The 19,363-nt window shown below is 35.2% G+C and overlaps 3 protein-coding genes across 4 annotated transcripts; all 3 read left to right on the top strand.

The window, feature by feature from the left end:
• On the top strand, positions 1–5,915 carry LOC144564736 (SNF2 domain-containing protein CLASSY 3-like). 2 transcript variants are annotated; one of them, XM_078314335.1, is made up of 5 exons: positions 1–517; positions 1,437–1,588; positions 1,683–2,752; positions 3,045–3,206; positions 3,633–5,915. In XM_078314335.1, exons 1-5 carry the CDS (start codon positions 363–365, stop codon positions 5,544–5,546), a joined length of 3,453 nt encoding a protein of 1,150 aa, XP_078170461.1. In that variant the 5' UTR covers positions 1–362; the 3' UTR covers positions 5,547–5,915. The 2 variants fall into 2 exon arrangements, with proteins under 2 accessions (XP_078170461.1, XP_078170462.1); XM_078314336.1 differs by lacking the exon at positions 1–517 and adding an exon at positions 876–898.
• A 2,153-nt stretch (positions 5,916–8,068) lies between these two features.
• LOC144564492 (disease resistance protein RPP13-like) lies at positions 8,069–15,448 on the top strand. Its single transcript, XM_078314089.1, has 4 exons — positions 8,069–8,232; positions 9,948–10,627; positions 10,727–11,491; positions 14,197–15,448. Exons 2-4 carry the CDS (start codon positions 9,984–9,986, stop codon positions 15,446–15,448), a joined length of 2,661 nt encoding a protein of 886 aa, XP_078170215.1. The 5' UTR covers positions 8,069–8,232; positions 9,948–9,983.
• Positions 15,449–16,961: 1,513 nt separating this feature from the next.
• LOC144564491 (SNF2 domain-containing protein CLASSY 3-like) lies at positions 16,962–18,976 on the top strand. The gene is made up of 3 exons (XM_078314088.1): positions 16,962–17,043; positions 17,139–17,141; positions 17,817–18,976. The coding sequence occupies exons 1-3, from the start codon at positions 16,962–16,964 to the stop codon at positions 18,719–18,721; spliced, it is 990 nt and encodes a 329-aa protein (XP_078170214.1). The 3' UTR covers positions 18,722–18,976.
• Positions 18,977–19,363: the final 387 nt, after the last annotated feature.

The following is a 19,363-nucleotide window of genomic DNA, read 5'->3' as shown; positions in this document are numbered from 1 at the left end:
ACAAGAAAGGGCCATTCCGATCAGGGTGTCAGTCTTCTCTGATTCTCTCCTCTCCTCCTCTCCTCCTCTCTCGCTTTCCAAGAATCCCAACAGGAAGCCGATGATTCCTTCTTCCCCGGTGCCTCACTGACTACCGGAGAAAGAGAACTCGAAGGAAGAGGCTTCAACAAAACCCTAAACCCTTTTCCCTTTCTCTCTACGGTTCGTTCAGTTCTAACTGCTAACTTAAGTCGTCGTTTCTCGTGCGCTACTCGATCTAATGTCAGTTTTTGTAATGTCGGTTTTTCCATCGTTTGTATAGAATCAGCCTTTGGTCTAGTGGCAAAGAAAGTAACTTCCGTGTGGGAGGTCGCAGGTTCGAAATGGTATCCGGACAATCGGAGAGCTCTAGCTGTCATAGGCCGGGCTGCTCCGACGGAGGTGGTGGCGGTGGTAGTGGTGACAGGGACGGTGAAGGAACTCTTGGCACTGGTCTCTCATCTGATTCTGCACTTCCACCTCTGGCTTCCAATCAATCGTACGTATCCTTTGTCTATTTCCATGTTGTCTGTTTGTGTATGAAAAATTGGGAACTTACATGTCAATGTAATGTTAGTTATGTTTTGATGCTGAACTATTTTCAACGGTAGGCCCATGGAACTAGTTTATGGGGTACATTGATTGTAGCAGCTACTAAGAATATGGAAGGAAAGGTTCGCTTGCATCGATCCTGAATTTTTTGTACCAGGGGAAGTGCTATCTCCCTTTCAGGATTTAGATCCAGTGCGGTACCCTACTGTGTAGAATGAGATCTTCATTGTCCGTTTTAACATGGCACGAATCTTAAAGATGACCCGTTATAATCCAAATAGGCATCGGAATTATTTTGGCTTGGCTGGGAGTTATTCTGCATGGTTGGGTACACACATTTGCTGATACTCTATTCTGTGAAGCATATTTTGCAAGTAAATTGTCATTCAACAGCATTACCTATCTGAATGGCATGAATGTGCTGCATTTTATTTTATGTTTTTTTGACATAAGTGGGTAAAAGCTTACTGGTTTCATTAAAGGAATCAGAAGTTTACGGGACTGATACCAAACAGCTGGTACCAGCTCTCAGTTACAGAGTATTACATAGTTTTAGCTAAAAGCAGTAAAAATAATACAAAAGTTCTACACAAAACACATATCCAGATATTAAAGGAAACAAGCAAATTACAATAAATTTATGATAAATGATCTTCATCTGTTATGTCAATTAGGGTTTTTCCTTACCCGATGAATTTATATTCTTCTTACGTTTAACTTGGGACCAAATGCTTTTTCGGACCTTTTCTAATGGTTTTGTACTTGTTGAGCCCCAATTCCCCATGATAAAACAATGAAAGATAATAAAAATTTTAGAGAACCCGAATGGTATAATACTGGTGAGCTCATACTTTTGTTTGCTACAGCTTGAAGGGATCTTTAAATGAAGAAGATGAGCCTCTAAACCTGAACCAAGTCAGCAAGGTTCCTGATGCAAGTGCTGATCTTGTCCATGCCACTTTAAATGGAGGGGCTTCTCTGAACAACTCTCGATCTCATGCCCTACCTCCTCCTCACGGTACAATTACTTTTTTATCAATTTTCTTCCCAATAGAACTTATTCCAAAAAATCATAATTTATGTTTTTATCTGTACTCTTCTATTTTTATTAGAGGCACCCGATAGTGAATCTGAAGATATTCCCATAGCTGCCTTAAGGCGTGCAAAAGAAGGCAGAGGAAATGACAAGGTAATAGATGTACCCAGTGAAGATGACGAACTGGAGATAATTGGTGTGAACGAAGCACCGGTCGATAAGAAACACAAGAAAAAAATGGCTGTTGTCTCATCATGTGTCGGCTGGAGAACTCGGTTGTCTCGGGGGAAGCAAGAGAGAGTTTCTTACTCTACCTACTTCCAAAAATTATCTGATGATTCTGGAGATGAAAATGTAAAGGATGATGACATGAAAGATGAGGATGTTGTTGAAGAGGAAGAGGAAGAGGAAGACAGTAGTATCAGTTCGGGGGAGGAATTTAACAAATCCGAACCCGATAACCTAGACGATGACATGCTGATTGGGGACTGGCAAGAGCGGTATCGTGCTGTGAAAAGGAAAATCATGGAATCAGATCAAGTAACAGATGAATTGGATGGTTTCATGCCTGGCCCGACTGCTAAGAAACTGAAACTCGATAACCCAGACGAGGTTCATGTAATCGAGTCGGATCTTGAGACGGATTTTGATCCAGATAGAGGGGTATTAAGATCCGCTTCCTCGGATTCTGATTGGGAGGAGGAGATTCGGTATGTACCATCCAGTGTAGGTGGGAGCCGCAGTGCTGGTTTCCGCATTACCAGTAATGGTTCAGGCACTTATCAGGCAAAGACCCCCGGGTCGAAAAGTTTCCCACGCCCGTACCGTTATAGTGTTAAAAAGGATGGATCGGGCTCAAAATTTAGGTCATCTAAACGGCACAAGAGTAGTAGTAGTAGTAGTACTAGGAGTAGAGGTTCGAAAGGCCGAGATCTTTTGAGGATGTTAGTTGATAGGATGTCTGATGAGAGTGCTTCAGTGGATCCAAACCAGTACGGGCTGAAAGATGTACTACCACTGGTATTCTTCTTTGAGGATGAGTTGGAGGAGAGAGAAAAGAAGGAGGAGAGAGAATTGGATGAATTGTGGGCTGATTATGATTTTGCTGTGGAATCAGAAAATATAGGGAGGTACCGAAATGATGAGGTACAGTGGCTTAGAACTTTTTTTTTTTGTTTAACTATATTTGTTTTTCTTATTGTTTTTATTGTATTTTACTTGTACCTTCACTAGCATTTTTCATAGAATAATTGTTGTTTGTAAATGTTAACCTACTTTGTTCTTTCCTGATTTGGTCTGGTATAGGATTTAATGGAGTTCATAGCAGTTGGGCGTTAATTTCGCATGCATTTTATTTTTCATAACTTTGTACCCATGCATTGGACTTCTCATACTTAATAAAACTGCCTTGTAAACTTTTTTCTTCTACTTTTTGTAGGTTTTAAATTTAGATGAAGGTGCAGTATCGGATCGGACTTCTGATATTAATGGGTATTGCCCAAATGGACAGCATGATTTGATATTAGATGAACAAATTGGGGTTATTTGCAAGAATTGCCCCTTTGTGAGCATTGAAATCAGATACATCCTCCCTGCCATGGTATATCTGCATTTGCTTTTGTCCTTTTTTATTACTAGAAGGTGTGTCTATTGTATTATGAACAGAATATGTGATGCCATGTTAGTAACATTCATTTGGAATAATGAGAGAATATAACAAACTATATAGTTCCAATTTGCGGGTGTTTCTTTACATAAGATTCTCTCTTTTATTTTTAATTTTTTTATAGTGAACCAGATTAGGATTAGCATATGCCTTGCAATACTTTTACCATTTCAGTGTGGTATATTTAATAACACGTAGAATCAATAATCTCTTGTTTCACAAGATGAGCATTTCTACCCTATATGAACTGCATATTTATAAATTTTACTTGTGCCCCCAACCACTTTTTATCTTTTCCTGTATCATGGTACATAATTAGTTAGTAAACGTTTCTCATTATTTGAATTTCATTTAATTCAGGCTACTAGCATGGTTGACAAATCAGCATGGAGAGTCTCTACCTCTGAGGCAAGGATCCCACTCCAGTATAGTAACCTATGTGCAAATGAGGAAACCAGTGAGGCTAAACTATGTTACAACACCCTAAATGGTACAGTGTGGGATCTAATTCCCGGCACATTCTCCACCATGTACGCACATCAACGCGAGGCAATGGAGTTTATGTGGAACAATTTGGCCGGAGGGATTGACCTCGACTCCCTGCGCAGTGGGCCCCCCACTGATGTCATCGGTGGATGCGTTGTGTGCCATGCACCCGGCACAGGAAAAACCCGGCTTGCCATTGTCTTCATCCAAACCTACATGAAAGTCTTTCCAGATTGTCGGCCTGTCATAATTGCGCCACGTGGGATGCTCTACACATGGGAGGAGGAATTTAAAAAATGGAACGTTAACATTCCATTTCACATATTAAACACAAGTGAGTACACCGGGAAGGAAGACAGTGAGATAAGAAAACTGGTACGAAATGAGAAACGCTCTGAGAAGTTGACCCGGTTGGTGAAGTTGTGTACCTGGGATAAAGGGAATGGTGTCCTTGGGGTGAGTTATGGCCTTTATACAAAGCTAACACTTGAGCGGTGCAAAACCGAGGAGGATGCTAAGGTAAGAAAGGTTCTACTAGAAAGGCCAGGACTACTTGTACTTGATGAAGGGCACACACCGAGAAATGCAAGGAGTTGTTTGTGGAAAACCCTAGGGAAGGTAAAATCGGATAAGCGGATCATTCTCTCAGGCACCCCATTTCAGAATAATTTCATGGAGCTGTACAATATTTTGTGCTTGGTTCGGCCTCAGTTTGCCGAAAGATTCTTGATCAAACGGCCAAAAAGAGGCCGGCATCAACCTATTGATCCTAATGAAGGTAAAGGAATATGGAATTCAATCACTAGTAATGTAATAGATGATAATGCCGAAGAGGTTAGAGCAATTTTGAAACCCTTTGTGAATATACACACTGGGAATATTCTCCGAACCCTACCTGGGTTAAGGGAGTGCGTTATTATTCTCAGCCCCAGTTCGTTCCAGAAGGATGTTATTAAGAAAGTGGAGAGCATTGGTACAGGTTGTAATTTTGAAACTGAATACAATATTTCCTTGGCCTCAATTCATCCTTCCTTAGTTGCAACTTTAAAATTGACAGAGGAAGAGGCTTTGCTTGTAGACAAACAACAGTTGGAAAAGTATCGATTAAACCCAAATGAAGGGGTAAAAACAAAATTTGTTATAGAGGTTGTACGTCTATGCGAGGCTTTGAAGGAGAAGGTCTTGATTTTTAGTCAATTCATTGAACCCCTATTGCTCATAAGGACACACCTCATAAATCTCTTTCAATGGAGAGAAGGGACAGAGATTCTACAAATGGACGGTAAGATTCTACCTAGATACCGTCAAGCCTCAATTGATATCTTCAATGACCCAGATAGTGATGCTAGGGTTTTGCTTGCATCAACAAGAGCCTGCTGCGAGGGAATAAGCTTAACGGGTGCATCAAGAGTTGTGCTGTTGGATGTGGTTTGGAACCCAGCAGTGGGTCGGCAAGCCATCAGCCGGGCATACCGCATTGGCCAAAGAAAATTTGTTTATACCTACAATTTAATAACATCTGGTACAAGTGAGGTAGACAAGTATGACAGGCAAGCTGAGAAGGATCATTTGTCGAAGCTTGTTTTTGCACCTGAGATAGATTTGAATACTGTGAGAAATACTCTGAATAAGGCCGAAGAAAACCAGTCATCTGAGTTGGTGGCACAGGATAAGATCCTGTCAACTATGACCTCACATCGGAATCTACAAGACATGTTTTCCAAGATTTATTACCCACGTACCGAATCAAATATTGTCTATACTTACAACCAACTTGCCCCTGTTTAAGTCCGATGTACTCTGAGGTGTCGTGAGTTTGAAACCCGGATCGGAATCCCTTGTGGATATTAAATAGTTCGATGTACTCTTATGGGTTGACATCATGAGTTGATCCAGTCCATTTAGTTTCTATGTAGTTGGGCTTGTGTGTTGTTTTCTTTCTTTATCTATTCAAATAAATGTTGGTAGGCCGGATTTCGGACACTTGAACATCTTGTGAACCTGCTGACATGACATATTCTGAGCCTTTCTCGTGTGAAATATTAGGGGAGCCCATCAGTGAACTGCATTATTGATGGTTCCTTTTTTTTATCAGCGAATAATTTTGTACTGCTCTGTTTGGTGTTTCGTATTATAAGTCTGATATCTTGTGGAGAATTAGTTTGGCCCACCCTCCATTATTTTTGGTATCTTTCTCAACTTTAATTATGCTTTCATAAACTCAAACTTTAGACAACATCAGCTTTTAGCATATATGCATTCTCATCTCACCTATCCCAGATTCCCAGACATGAATAGAGAAATGTGAGAAAATTGTGGCAATGAGTTGCTGTCAGACAGACTCGGCAAATTAAGGCAAGTCATGCTGAATAGGACGTAGATATTATTAATTTATAATGCTAACACTTTTCATCTTTGAATAATTCAAATTTTCTTCTCTAGTTATCCAATCAATATTAATGGACAGCACAAAATGAGTCATTTAATAGAGCAAAGTAAATAGACTACATACTGCTAACTAGCTAGTAATTCCTTTTGTTCATATCTAAATTCCACAAACGCCCTCATAAGGTCTATTTTATATACCATTGTTATAAATAATTAAGTAACAAAAAAAAAATATAATTCAAAAGAAACCTACGAATCGATCGAACTAACAAAAAAATATATATATAATTCCACAAAAACCCTCACTTGACTTGAACATACTTTTTACATATATTTTTTACATTATATTAATTATTCTGCCAAAAAGATTCGGCAAGGTCTTCCATTAATTAAACCAATATGTTTACTTGTTTTGTTCATATATTGTCTATAATTAGAAGTTACAAGGGCAAACACAAGATTTTTGTCAGAGAGGGAAAGAAATTGGATTAAAATAGCTTATTGGGTTCAAACTCATTAACTAATCGGGTACCATATAGGAAAACAATTAATATAATAAAAAACAATAAATATAGTATAGTCTTACATAATTAAAAAAATATCATTATACATATTTAAAAAAAAAAGTTGGTTCAGATTCGTAAATTTCAATAAAATTTATAGAAAAACAATAAAGTTTTTCATTAATACTACTTTTGAATTGGTCTGGCAGGCTTTTTAGTTCTAGAGAGGGGCAAAACAATTTTCAGAGAGGGACAAAGTGACTCGGACCCGTCTTTTTCCCCTAAATTTCATAACCCAAGAAGAGGCAGCTTTCCCCCTCTAGCTGTGTGTGGGTCTGCCTCTAAATATATGTTTTCCATTCATAAATACCACTAATAGCAAATCTTTAGATTGACAGGTTCACATGCAGGGGCCGAGGCTACACGGGGTATACAAATTTTAGACATACATAATTTTATAATTATTTTGAATATTAAAAATATTTATATATTTTTTTTCTGAAAAATAGATAAAAAGCATATTTTTGAAAATTAATTCAGAAGTAGACAAATTTTATAAGTTTTGAAAATATAAAATAAATTTTGAAATTTTTTTGGACAAGGAATGGACAAGTGGAGAATCTATATCCTCTAATTGATAACAAAATATTAATGTTTAGATCCAGACCATTTGATCAGAATCAAGAGCAATCAAACACGAAATAAAATACATGGGATCTTTTTAATATTTGTTTGAGTTTGATCATACAGTCAAGATCTAAACATATATATTTTGTTATTTTAGAGTAATATAAATTCAGCAAATCTACACCCTGATTACAAGAATGAAATAATATCTGCGAGAGTATCGTCGCGGATACTCCTGTCAGTAATACCAACACATTCAGAAAAAAAAGAAAAGAAAAATTGTGTTGGTATACTCTCACAAATAGTTATTTTTTACTCTCACAAATACAGTCTCATTCTTGTAGTCTCCAAACTCCAATAGTTTGACTTTTCAACTATTCATTTGTGTCTCGACCCATTCGCCAATAAATTTCTCACTGTTCATATGGTCTAAGAAATGGTTATTTGGCTGGATTAATAGGGATTAAAGCTAAAGGTGCCCTAAGGAGGACATCCTCGATCGTTGTAGTTATGTTGTTTGCATATTCATTGTTTTGACCTACGTACGTACAAAAAAAATAAAAATAAAAATAAAAATAGTAACGTTAATTATTTTGTTTGCCAATTATTATCGAATAATTTTGTATTGAGTGTTTCGTATTATGAGCCTGATATCTTGTGGAGAATTAGTTGGGCCCACCCTCCATTTATTTTGGTATCTTTCTCAACTTTAATTATGCTTCCATAAACTCAACTTTAGACAACATCAGCTTTTAGTAGCATATATGCAAACTTGTTATCTCATCTATATATCCCAGACTTGCTCATAAAACCAGGTTTGTTATCTAGCAAACTTCTCATCTCATCTATCCCAGCTTTCAGCATATATAGCAATCATATTTAAAGCATTTTACCCCCAGAATAATAGCAAATAGATATTCAAACGTCAAAGCATTTGAAGAAATAAACTCACAGAGGTATGACTCCTATTTATTACTCACAAAATTTTTCAGTCATTCAATTAAGTTGGCGTACCTATTAATTGCCATACCTAATTGTATATTTAATTGTGGTCAATTATTTACAGAGCATGTACTTCATTGTAAAAATGTTTTAAAATTAGTTGTAAATTTGGATGACGGATAATTGAGGTCTATTATTTACAAATCATGTACTTAGACCATGATTTGGAATGATTTGGAAATCGGCCGATTCCGAGTTGACTCGGCCGAGTCGGACTGGAATCGGCCGGAGGCGAGCCGATTTTTTCCGAGTTGACTCGGTTGTGCGAGTTATGTGCAAAAAAACGATAAAATCGATGATGAATCGAAACAATCGGTCAAATTTCCTCTCTCTCTCTTTCGTTTAGAGTCAAATTAAACTGTTTTGATAGTTAAATCGAACCAATTTGTGTTTTTCCATGGATGTCGAAGAGAATTGGGGAAAAATAGATGCGACTCGGAGAAGAGAAGAAGCGTTAAAGGATTATAAAATGTTAGATAGACATGGTGTACATGAGGTGTACTGTTATATTTTGACAATATAATTGTTTTACAGTAGACCATGTTCATATCATCTCTTATATAGATAAATGATCCAAACGGATTGTTGTAAATTTGTAATGTTAAACTGAATAGAGACAAGGGTGTCCTGTGTACAGCTGTTGACACTCGACTGTTTTTTTTTTTTTTTTTTTTTGACTAAATTAAGGGATGGGAGTATAGGATTAACCTAAAAATTCGATTGTTATGAAAATATAAATGTTAAAATTAAAAAGAAGAAGTATTTCTCCTGTTAATATTAGTTTGTTTATTATTATTTTATTTAAGATTAAATAAGTTTTATTTATTTAAGTAATATCAGCACAAATATGATTGTTATCATATTAATGTCTTTATTATTTGAATCAGTACAACAATATCCACTTTATATTTCAATACACAGAATAACGAGATGATTCAGCTAGGTCGTATAGCTTTTGACAGTAAAATAAAATGTTTTAGTTATAATGCTTGTATTATATTATATTAGTAGATTATTTGAGTGTAATATTTTATCTTAACATAATTTTTTTGACAAATTACTTTTTATCATTTTTTTCTATTTTTTTAGTACAAAATAAGCTTTTGCTAAAAACATCCGAGTTCCCTACGATTCAGCCGATTCCGGCCGATTTATCCGATTCCGATTCCAATTTTCAGAACAATATTCTGGTGTGATTTTTTTTTTTTGAGAAAAAACGATATTGATAAACGTACATATTGTTCATTAATTGCATAATTGTAATAATAAAAAAGTTGTTTATTTTCGGATAAAATCGATCAGTTTGGTCATCAAATCACACCGTTTGTTAACCGAAGTATTATATTATTGGATAAACCAAGATGTGAGTCATCCTATAAATCCTTAGTCCTAACAAGAGAATAATTATTTATATTTGAGAAATCTTATAAACGCGCGTGTCGCTGTTAGCAAAAGACCCACTAATCAATAGCTCATTCGCTCTCTCTAGCTGTTTGTTAGTATGATGTTGAGGTAGTACCATATTGTTGGAGCGTTACAAGTTAACCAGTATATACAGTTCCATATCTTACCAGTATGCACGTCCAAGAATAATTGATGGTTGTTTTTTTCCCCTTATTTCTCAAAACACTATTCTTACTCGAATTTATTGGTACAATTGTTCACCCAGTTTGCACGGCCAAGAATAGACGAAGCAACTTGAAAGATGGCCGAAGGGATAGTTACTTTTGTTTTGGAGAACTTGTCGGATGCTGTTGTTAAAGAGGTTCTACAAATACAAGGCGTCGGCAAGCAAGTGGAAACATTGAGTCGTGAGCTTAGTCGGATTAAATCTTTTCTCAAGGATGCCGACATGATGCAGACCTTAAATGAGAGGCAGAAAAATTGGGTCAATGAGGTCAGAGATGTTGCTTACGACATAGAAGATGTTGTTGACAATGCCCATTTCTTGAAGGCTCCCGAAAACCCTTCGAAAGAGCTCCCGAGAGGATGTTCTCGAATTGTTGGTGCTGCTAAAAGGATGTGGAGCAAGGGCAAAACGCTCCCAGCTTTGCACAACCTTGCCGGTGAGATGAATGAGATCCTGGCACGAATTCAGGACATCATACAAAGCAGAGAGAAATATGAAATAACCTTTTCGGGTGAAGGCAGTGGAGAGCGGCCGAAACTACCGTTCAGGCCCCTTATAGTACCTGACATTGATGATCCTTCTGTTGTTGGCTTCGATCCTCACAGGGACAACATTGTTAAACAATTACTTTACACAAGCACCAAAAGGCGTGCTATCATCTCAATTGTGGGATCTGGTGGCCTCGGAAAAACCACTCTTGCTCGAAAAGTGTACAATAGGTAAATATGATTATATGAAGCAACAATGTCAATAATTAATTAATAATATGATATTTCAATCTTTCAAAAACTGATGACCATCAACTTCTTATTCAACAGCAATGATGTTAAGAGACAGTTTGGTGTTCACATATGGGTAGCTATCTCTCAAGAGTTCAATCTAATGGATATTTTGAGAAAGATAATAGAGCAAGTCAAGCCTCTCCTTCCAAACGACCTAGAACGGGGAGAAGAACATTTATTGAGAAAGCTTCACGAAACTCTTGATGGTAAGAAGTACCTTCTTGTCTTAGATGATATATGGACAAGTGATCTATGGGCTCAAATTGGTGGGGTGCTACCTGATGAGATTGGAAGTGGAGTAATCATAACTACTAGAATCCAAAACGTTGTCGGTGATGCTGAACCATATAAACTTCCCTATTTAACTGAGAAACCGAGCTTAGAGCTTTTGCTGAAAAAGGCTCTGCCTAATCGAGATTTGAGTAGAGAGTATCTCGATGATCTGTATGAGCTTGGGAAACAATTTGTTGAAAAATGTGGCGGATTACCCCTTGCATTGGTGGTTTTGGGAGGTTTATTATCAAAAAGACCTGCCAATTATGTTGCTTGGAGTAAAATGTTGCAAACTATGAACTGGGGAACTGATGGGAGAGAATGTACTGAGATCATAGCCACCAGCTACAATGACTTGCCGTTTGTCCTCAGGTCTTGTTTTATGTACTTGGCGGTTTTTCCTGAAGACCATGAAATCAATGCTGAAAGTTTAATTCAGTTGTGGGTTGCTGAAAGGCTCATACCGGCAGAAGAATCCAGAACATTGGAGGATACTGCTGAGATCTTCTTAGAGGATCTAGTGCAAAGGTATACTTCCATAGTTCAACATTCTTTTACAGATTCATCTAGATACAGTTGATTTTTATTTATTTATATTTTTTGTGTGGTAAGACATCTTACTTTTAAAATTTAATTGGTTCTTTAACAATAAATTCATACTCTTGACTAACATTTTTCATATAGATTAAGTATACTATTTAGTTTAAAACAAACATGCCTAAAATATTTCTTTGTTGCATTTATCAGAGAACATAATGTTGTGTCTTGTATTTAAGGATATGGTTATACATCTTAGATTTAACTTTGAAAAATACAGGGAGTAAAATAAATAATGGTGTAGGCTACATTAATATTTGTTTCAATACATAACTACATTTTTTTTTTCTCGTTGCACCCTTAATTTGGTAATCCTTTTGTGCTAATTAAAAAGAATCTATGTAATAACTATAAGTTCTTCAAAAATAATAAGAAAAACAAATTAGTCTCGACAACATGCCTATTGACAATTATTTCCTTTATTTTGATTGCTTGTTTCAGTACATGATTGCTCATTTTGGTAAATGTACTTAATATGATTGGTTTTTACTCACTCGTAGGGGTGTCAATGATAGCCTTTTAATCGTTTACCCGACCCATATCGTATTCGATATATAAGATGGATATATGTAAGGTTCATTTTCGTTAGCTTATCGGGTATGAATATGGGTAGGATTTTTTTTTTGTTAGCTTATTGGATAAGAGTATGGGTAAGAGCTATTTCATATCTATAACTATATAGGGTAATTAATAAATATAAAAAAAATATGATAATTTTATTATTTATACATATAACTATGTAATTTTATTATTATAATTAGATTGAATTATATTACATTTCATATAATTTTTAATTAATAATTTATCCAACATTTTATATATTTTTTAATTAGTAATTTATGACAAAATTGATTTATACAATATTTTATTATTTCATTTAATTAATAATATATATCTTTTAAAATAATAATATCAATAATTATAAATGGAATAAAAAAAATTATATTTTTCTGTTATTAGGAATATGATGTATTTATATATTTATTTATTTGTTATATTTTGTGATCATAAATTATATAAGCTCTCAATTCATTCGCTAATTATTGTTATTTGTTTCATTAACTGTTATTTTAATGGGTAAGGATATGATATGAATAAGCTAATATTTAATGGGTAAGGGTACAGTATGAGTAGACATAGGTATGAAAATATAACCACCTGACCCGTACCATACACATTGAAACCCCTACTCATTCGAGTACTCATTTTGTTACTCAGTAGCTAGTTTTACATATTATCCTATGTTTTACAAAACTTGAATCTTAGATTCAACAAGCTAACTATTGTCTTTTTTTTAGACCTTTTACTTACTTATATACCCCCGAAATTTTTATTAAATGACGCAAAAATTCTATCAAATTACTCAATCTACTCAAATTTGCGCAGAATCTCAAAAATTGCCCCTTCCGGTTACTAAATAACCAGATTCTATCCTTCTTTCCGGTGATTTAGTCACTGGATTTAGAAAAAACTTCCGTTCTTTTCTGGTTACAAAATAACCGGAAAGTGGCTTGACCGGTTACTAAGTAACTTTTGTTTGTTTGGCCCTTTTTTTTTTACAAAACAGAAATTTTTAAAATTTTTGTATTTTTTCTATTGAAATATTATAAATGTTGAATATATTTATTTAAAAATAGATGGAATACAATATAATTTGATTTATTAGAAAGACTGCAACAAATAATCCGGATCAACATTTTTCAGGCCGTATTTTTACAGCTGTAAGAAAAATTAATATATTTCTTTATGTGTTATTGGAAAAAAAATATGTTTTGAATGTGAGTTATTGATCGCGGTTTAAAAGTCACTTCTAGGTAATACAAAAAATATTGTGATCCTTCTAGTACATTTAATTTCTAAAAAGTTGTATCTATTTTGAGAATTTTTTTTTAATATCAATCATTAAATAACTTAAAGTTTTTATTTTTTTTTCAGAAATAGATACAACTTTTTAAAAATTAAATGTACTAGAAGGATCACAATATTTTTTGTATTTACCTAGAAGTGAATTTTGAACCGCGATCAATAACTTAGAATCTAGGAATTTTCATTTTTTTCCAACAACACATAAAGAAATATATTAATTTTTCTTATAGTCGCGAAAAATCCGGCCTGAAAAATGTTGATCCGGATTGTTTGTTGCAATCTTTCTAATAAATCAAATTATATTTATTTCATCTATTTTCAAAGAAATATATCAATATTTCTAATATTTCAATACAAAAAATAAAAAATTTAAAAAATTTCTGTTTTGTAAAAAAAAAAAAAAAAAAGTTAGTAAGTAACTGGTCAAACATAGCCAACTTAATTTCCGGTTATTTAGTAACCGGAAATCTTCTCTAAATCACCGGAAAGAAGGATAGAGTCCGGTTATTTAGTAACTGGAAGGGGCAATTTTCGAGATTTTGCGCAAATTTGGGTAGATTAAGTAATTTGATAGAATTTTTGGATATTAATAAAAATTTCGGTACACCCGTACTACAACAGTAACAATTACTGCTTTTCGTTTCCCAACATTTATTTTCAGTTTACGATATGCACATCCAGTGTTTTGTGGAAGATATATATATATATATATATAGTTCTACATACACCTTCTATAATCCAAAGAAATTCGTTTAATTTTTTTTCAATAGAAGCTTGGTTCAAGTATCAGAGAGATCTCACGTTGGTTCCATCACAAGTTGTCGTATACATGATCTCCTTCGTGAAGTTGCCATCCAAAAGGCCAAGGAGGATAACTTTGTCACAATTTGCTCGAAACCTCCTGACAATTGGATGAGCGTCGCCAAGGCACGCCGTGTGGCAGTGCATTACTCGGGTTGCGATGAATTGATGTTACATGCAAATCCAAATCTCCGTTCTTTGTTGTGCTTTGAGAGGCCATTGCCAAATTGCTCTCAGCAAAGGCTGCTTAAGGTGTTGAGTGACATGCATGAGTATTCTCCTAATAACCCAATTAACTTTGAGTATTTTCATGGACTGACTCATTTAAGGTATTGCAAACTTGCTGGGAGTGGTTTAATTAACACAACATCTTTTGAGTCGTTCATTAGCGGCCTAAAATTTGTGGAGACCCTTGATTTTAGTGATGTACATGATGTTGGCGAGTTACCTGAATATATATGGAATGTGAAAACACTTCGGCATGTGGAGCTACCGAGGTATACTTCAGGACCCTCATCCTCTGCCGACTTAAGAACTCTCCAAACACTCCGGGGTGTGAAGAGCCGAGAGTCATGGAATGCACAGTTACCTAAACTACCTAATCTGCGCAATTTAGATATCGAAGTGGAGAGCTCGTTTTCGTGGGATTCATTTGCCAAGTTGCTTGACACACTGAAGCATCTAACCTCTCTTGAGTTATTTGGCTATCAAGTGCCACTAGAAATAGTCAACATGCAAAGATTTCCATTTTACCAACATTTACAATCTCTGTTTCTACGTGATATGTCCCCATCCGTTGAAAATAAGTTGTTGCTTCAGGTTGGCATGTTTCCCATCCACATCACAGAGCTTCTACTCCACGGTCTCCAGTTCAATGTTGACCCGCTGTCAGTGCTAGAGAAGCTATGCAATCTCAGGCGGCTCTGGTTGTGGAAACAAGAGAATCAAAAGATGAGCTGTTCAGCTGGAGGCTTCAAACAGCTACATGAGTTGGAGTTTATCAACCTACGCCATCTAGAAGAATTGGAGATAAAGTCGGGTGCCATGCCCATACTTCAGAAAGTGACACTACATTCGTGTGACAAGCTGGGGGTGCCTCTCGGGCTTCAGTACCTGTCCAACCTCAAAGAACTCATTGTAGGCGAGTGCAGGAAATTAAAAGAGCATGCAGATGAGATCCGCGACATCTGCAAACATGTTCCCTCCATAGTGTTCTATTAATTTAATTTATTTTGGAGGTTTCCTTTCCGTACTGTTATCATTTTATTTTCCTTTCAATTTATTTGTTGTTTACTTTTATTCTGGACTTGTTGAATATGCTTTCAAAATGTAATATTTATGTTTCCAAAGATTTTTTTTCGGTACTGTGTTCTAGATATGTATTTCAAATACGAGAGACAAAAAGCTATTACGAAAATAAATTAAAGACTAATTGTGTTGATTTGAACATATTTTAGATATGTGTATCATGGTGATAATTGTATTGATTTGCTTCTAACTGCCGAAATTTTTTATTCTATTAAATATAAAATTTTATATTATATTTCTAGAAAGAAACATTAGAGGAAATTCGGAATTTAGGAGTGCTCAATTTTAAATTCTTCCGCGTAAAACTTCTAGTTGGGAAAAAGAAAAGAAAAATTAGTGGCCGCTATATGGAAGTCTGGTCTATTTTTCAGTATCAGAATTTTAAATTTCAGCTATTATATATCTCGAAATTTGTTTAATACTGTTTGAGGAGGGTTCAAATGCACCCAAATTTTTGTGCACCCAAATGCACCCTATCCTTTTTCTTCGTTTTCAAAGTCCGAATAGTCAATCCGAACCGTTAGATACGATCTATATATTAAGATGTACTTGGAGACCAAATTATACATTTTTTGAAATTTTTTTACTATTTATTAAGCCACTTTGAAAATCGCTGATCCAATGGTCCAGAAAATGTAAAATCAGTGATTTTCAAAGTGGCTTAATAAATAGTAAAAAAATTCCAAAAAATGTAAAATTTGGTCTCCAAGCACATCTTAATATATAGAACGCATCTAACGGTTCGGATTGACTATTCGGACATTGAAAACGGAGAAAAAAGATTTGAAAGATAGGGTGCATTTGGGAGCACAAAAATTTGGGTGCACAAAAATTTGGGTGCATTTGAACCCTCCTCATATTGTTTTTAGAAGTTTGGATTTAAAATTTATATTCATTAAATTAAAATGATAATTGTAACGTACGTCAAACTTTAATGTATATATATTTTTAAATATTATTCAAACAAAAAAATTAAATCTATCAATTATTTAGAAAAATTTATGTTTTATATATATAGAGTTTGGCTACTCTACTTACATAAACATATGAGGGTATATGCTTATAAGTCATTTTTGTATTTTCGAAGTCCAAATAATCGATTTGAAGCGCTCAACATGTTCTTCATATTAAATGTGCTTGGAGACCAAATTTTATATTTTTTGAAATTTTTTTAGAACTTTTTGTTTTTCATATTATATCATGTAATATTATATATATTATGAAAATATTTATGTTATTTACCATTATAGAAAAATGGAATTCCGTTCTATATCCGTCTAATATTCAATCCGTATTCGAAAAATAAAAGAGGATATGGATATAGTTTAACCACTATCCGATCCGTTTATACCACTAAGTTACGGTTCACTTATCCAATGAAGAAAGAGATGGAACTGGGCTTTTGGGGCCTGATTTGGACGGTTTCATGCCTGGCCCGGTTGGAAAGAAACTAAAACCTGATATCCTAGACGAGGTTCATGTAAAACTGATGAGCGATGAAGAAACCAGTTTTCTTGTTTGATTGTTATCTTTGGTATTCTGATTTCAGTATTCAGTTTCTTTTTCCTTTGATTCCATTGATGAAATGTTTATTTCTGTGTAGGGGGTTGGCTTTTGTGATTGTTTAAGAACTGATGTTTCGTTGTTCTATTTTTTTCATCATTTGTCAATTGTCAATTTTTTATCCATGAGTGCACTTATTTCTGATCAGTGGATCATTTGTACTACTCTATTTGGTGTTTCGTACGTATTCTTTGAGCCTGATTTCGTGTGAAAAAAATTAGGTGCGACCAGCAGCAAATTAACCGCATTATTGTTGGTCCTTTTCTTCATGTTTTCTTTTTCTTTTTCTATTTCATTAGGTCATAAAAGTTAGGTGAGCCCACGCCCATCAGGATGTGAAAATCTCGAAATTTTTGTCTTAAAAGCAAAATTAGGTAGGCCCACCACAGTAATTCTATACTTAATATCATTGAGTAATTTTTGAGAAATTACTTCTTGATATTCTGTTTGGACATGTGAGGACAATTTATTTCATACCTTGTTACCTGTAAACATACACCAAATTATTGTTTTTTCTTTTGTTCTCAAGGATAGACGTTGTGCTGGAAAAGAACACCAAAAATTTAGATTATTCCAGAATGAACCCTAGGAAAGTGGGTATTTCATATTTCATACCCAATTAGAAGCTGCCGGCATGCTACCATTGCTGAGTGCCCAAGAAACTTATTGGTAATTTTGCAATTTTTCCCCTTGGATTTTTTTTTTTTTGAAAACCAAGGAATCTGGAATTCAATCACTAGTAATGTAATAGATGATAATGCCGAAGAGGTTAGAGCAATTTTGAAACCCTTTGTGAATATACACACTGGGAATATTCTCCGAACCCTACCTGGGTTAAGGGAGTGCGTTATTATTCTCAGCCCCAGTTCGTTCCAGAAGGATGTTATTAAGAAAGTGGAGAGCATTGGTACAGGTTGTAATTTTGAAACTGAATACAATATTTCCTTGGCCTCAATTCATCCTTCCTTAGTTGCAACTTTAAAATTGACAGAGGAAGAGGCTTTGCTTGTAGACAAACAACAGTTGGAAAAGTATCGATTAAACCCAAACGAAGGGGTAAAAACAAAATTTGTTATAGAGGTTGTACGTCTATGCGAGGCTTTGAAGGAAAAGGTCTTGATTTTTAGTCAATTCATTGAACCCCTATTGCTCATAAGGACACACCTCATAAATCTCTTTCAATGGAGAGAAGGGACAGAGATTCTACAAATGGACGGTAAGATTCTACCTAGATACCGTCAAGCCTCAATTGATATCTTCAATGACCCAGATAGTGATGCTAGGGTTTTGCTTGCATCAACACGAGCCTGCTGCGAGGGAATAAGCTTAACGGGTGCATCAAGAGTTGTGCTATTGGATGTGGTTTGGAACCCGGCAGTGGGTCGGCAAGCCATCAGCCGGGCATACCGCATTGGCCAAAGAAAATTTGTTTATACCTACAATTTAATAACATCTGGTACAAGTGAGGTAGACAAGTATGACAGGCAAGCTGAGAAGGATCATTTGTCGAAGCTTGTTTTTGCACCTGAGATAGATTTGAATACTGTGAGAAATACTCTGAATAAGGCCGAAGAAAACCAGTCATCTGAGTTGGAGCACAGGATAAGATCCTGTCAACTATGACCTCACATCGGAATCTACAAGACATGTTTTCCAAGATTTATTACCCACGTACCGAATCAAATATTGTCTATACTTACAACCAACTTGCCCCTGTTTAAGTCCGATGTACTCTGAGGTCGTGGGTTTGAAACCCGGATCGGAATCTCTTGTGGATATTAAATAGTTCGATGTACTCTTATGGGTTGACATCATGAATTGATCCAGTCCATTTAGTTTCTATGTAGTTGGGCTTGTGTGTTGTTTTCTTTCTTTATCTATTCAAATAAATGTTGGTAGGCCGGATTTCGGAAACTTGAACATCTTTTGAACCTGCTGAAATATTAGGTGAGCCCATGAGTGAACTGCATTATTGGTGGTCCCTCTGATATCTTGTGAAAAAACTAGTTGGGCCCACCCTCCATTATTTTTAGCATATATGCAAACTTCTCATCTCATCTATCCCAGACTTGCTCTTATTTTTACCTCGGAATAATAACAAATAGGTGTGCTATCATTCGTTAAATACACGTATATTTGTAAAGTGCTATAATTTTCTTATTAAAACAATGCAAATTAAATCAGACAGACGGTGTGCTATCATAGTCTGTCATAAGATTTTGAAACTTGAATCCCTCACTTGACTTGAATATATTTTTTTCATTA

Source organism: Carex rostrata, chromosome 13 (genome assembly GCF_964058835.1).
Source record: "Carex rostrata chromosome 13, lpCarRost1.2, whole genome shotgun sequence".
In the NCBI taxonomy this organism is placed as follows: domain Eukaryota; kingdom Viridiplantae; phylum Streptophyta; class Magnoliopsida; order Poales; family Cyperaceae; genus Carex; species Carex rostrata.
This window is presented reverse-complemented; position numbering and strand designations above follow the sequence as displayed.

Bases quoted from the DNA above. Each gene is read 5' to 3' on its own strand.
- LOC144564491 (XM_078314088.1), top strand. From the start codon at position 16,962: ATGCCTGGCCCGGTTGGAAAGAAACTAAAACCTGATATCCTAGACGAG.
- LOC144564492 (XM_078314089.1), top strand. From the start codon at position 9,984: ATGGCCGAAGGGATAGTTACTTTTGTTTTGGAGAACTTGTCGGATGCT. The intron at 10,628-10,726 runs GTAAATATGATT...CTTATTCAACAG, and splicing joins GCTCGAAAAGTGTACAATAG to CAATGATGTTAAGAGACAGT. The intron at 11,492-14,196 runs GTATACTTCCAT...TTTTTTCAATAG, and splicing joins TTAGAGGATCTAGTGCAAAG to AAGCTTGGTTCAAGTATCAG.
- LOC144564736 (XM_078314335.1), top strand. From the start codon at position 363: ATGGTATCCGGACAATCGGAGAGCTCTAGCTGTCATAGGCCGGGCTGC. The intron at 518-1,436 runs GTACGTATCCTT...TGTTTGCTACAG, and splicing joins CCTCTGGCTTCCAATCAATC to CTTGAAGGGATCTTTAAATG. The intron at 3,207-3,632 runs GTATATCTGCAT...CATTTAATTCAG, and splicing joins GATACATCCTCCCTGCCATG to GCTACTAGCATGGTTGACAA.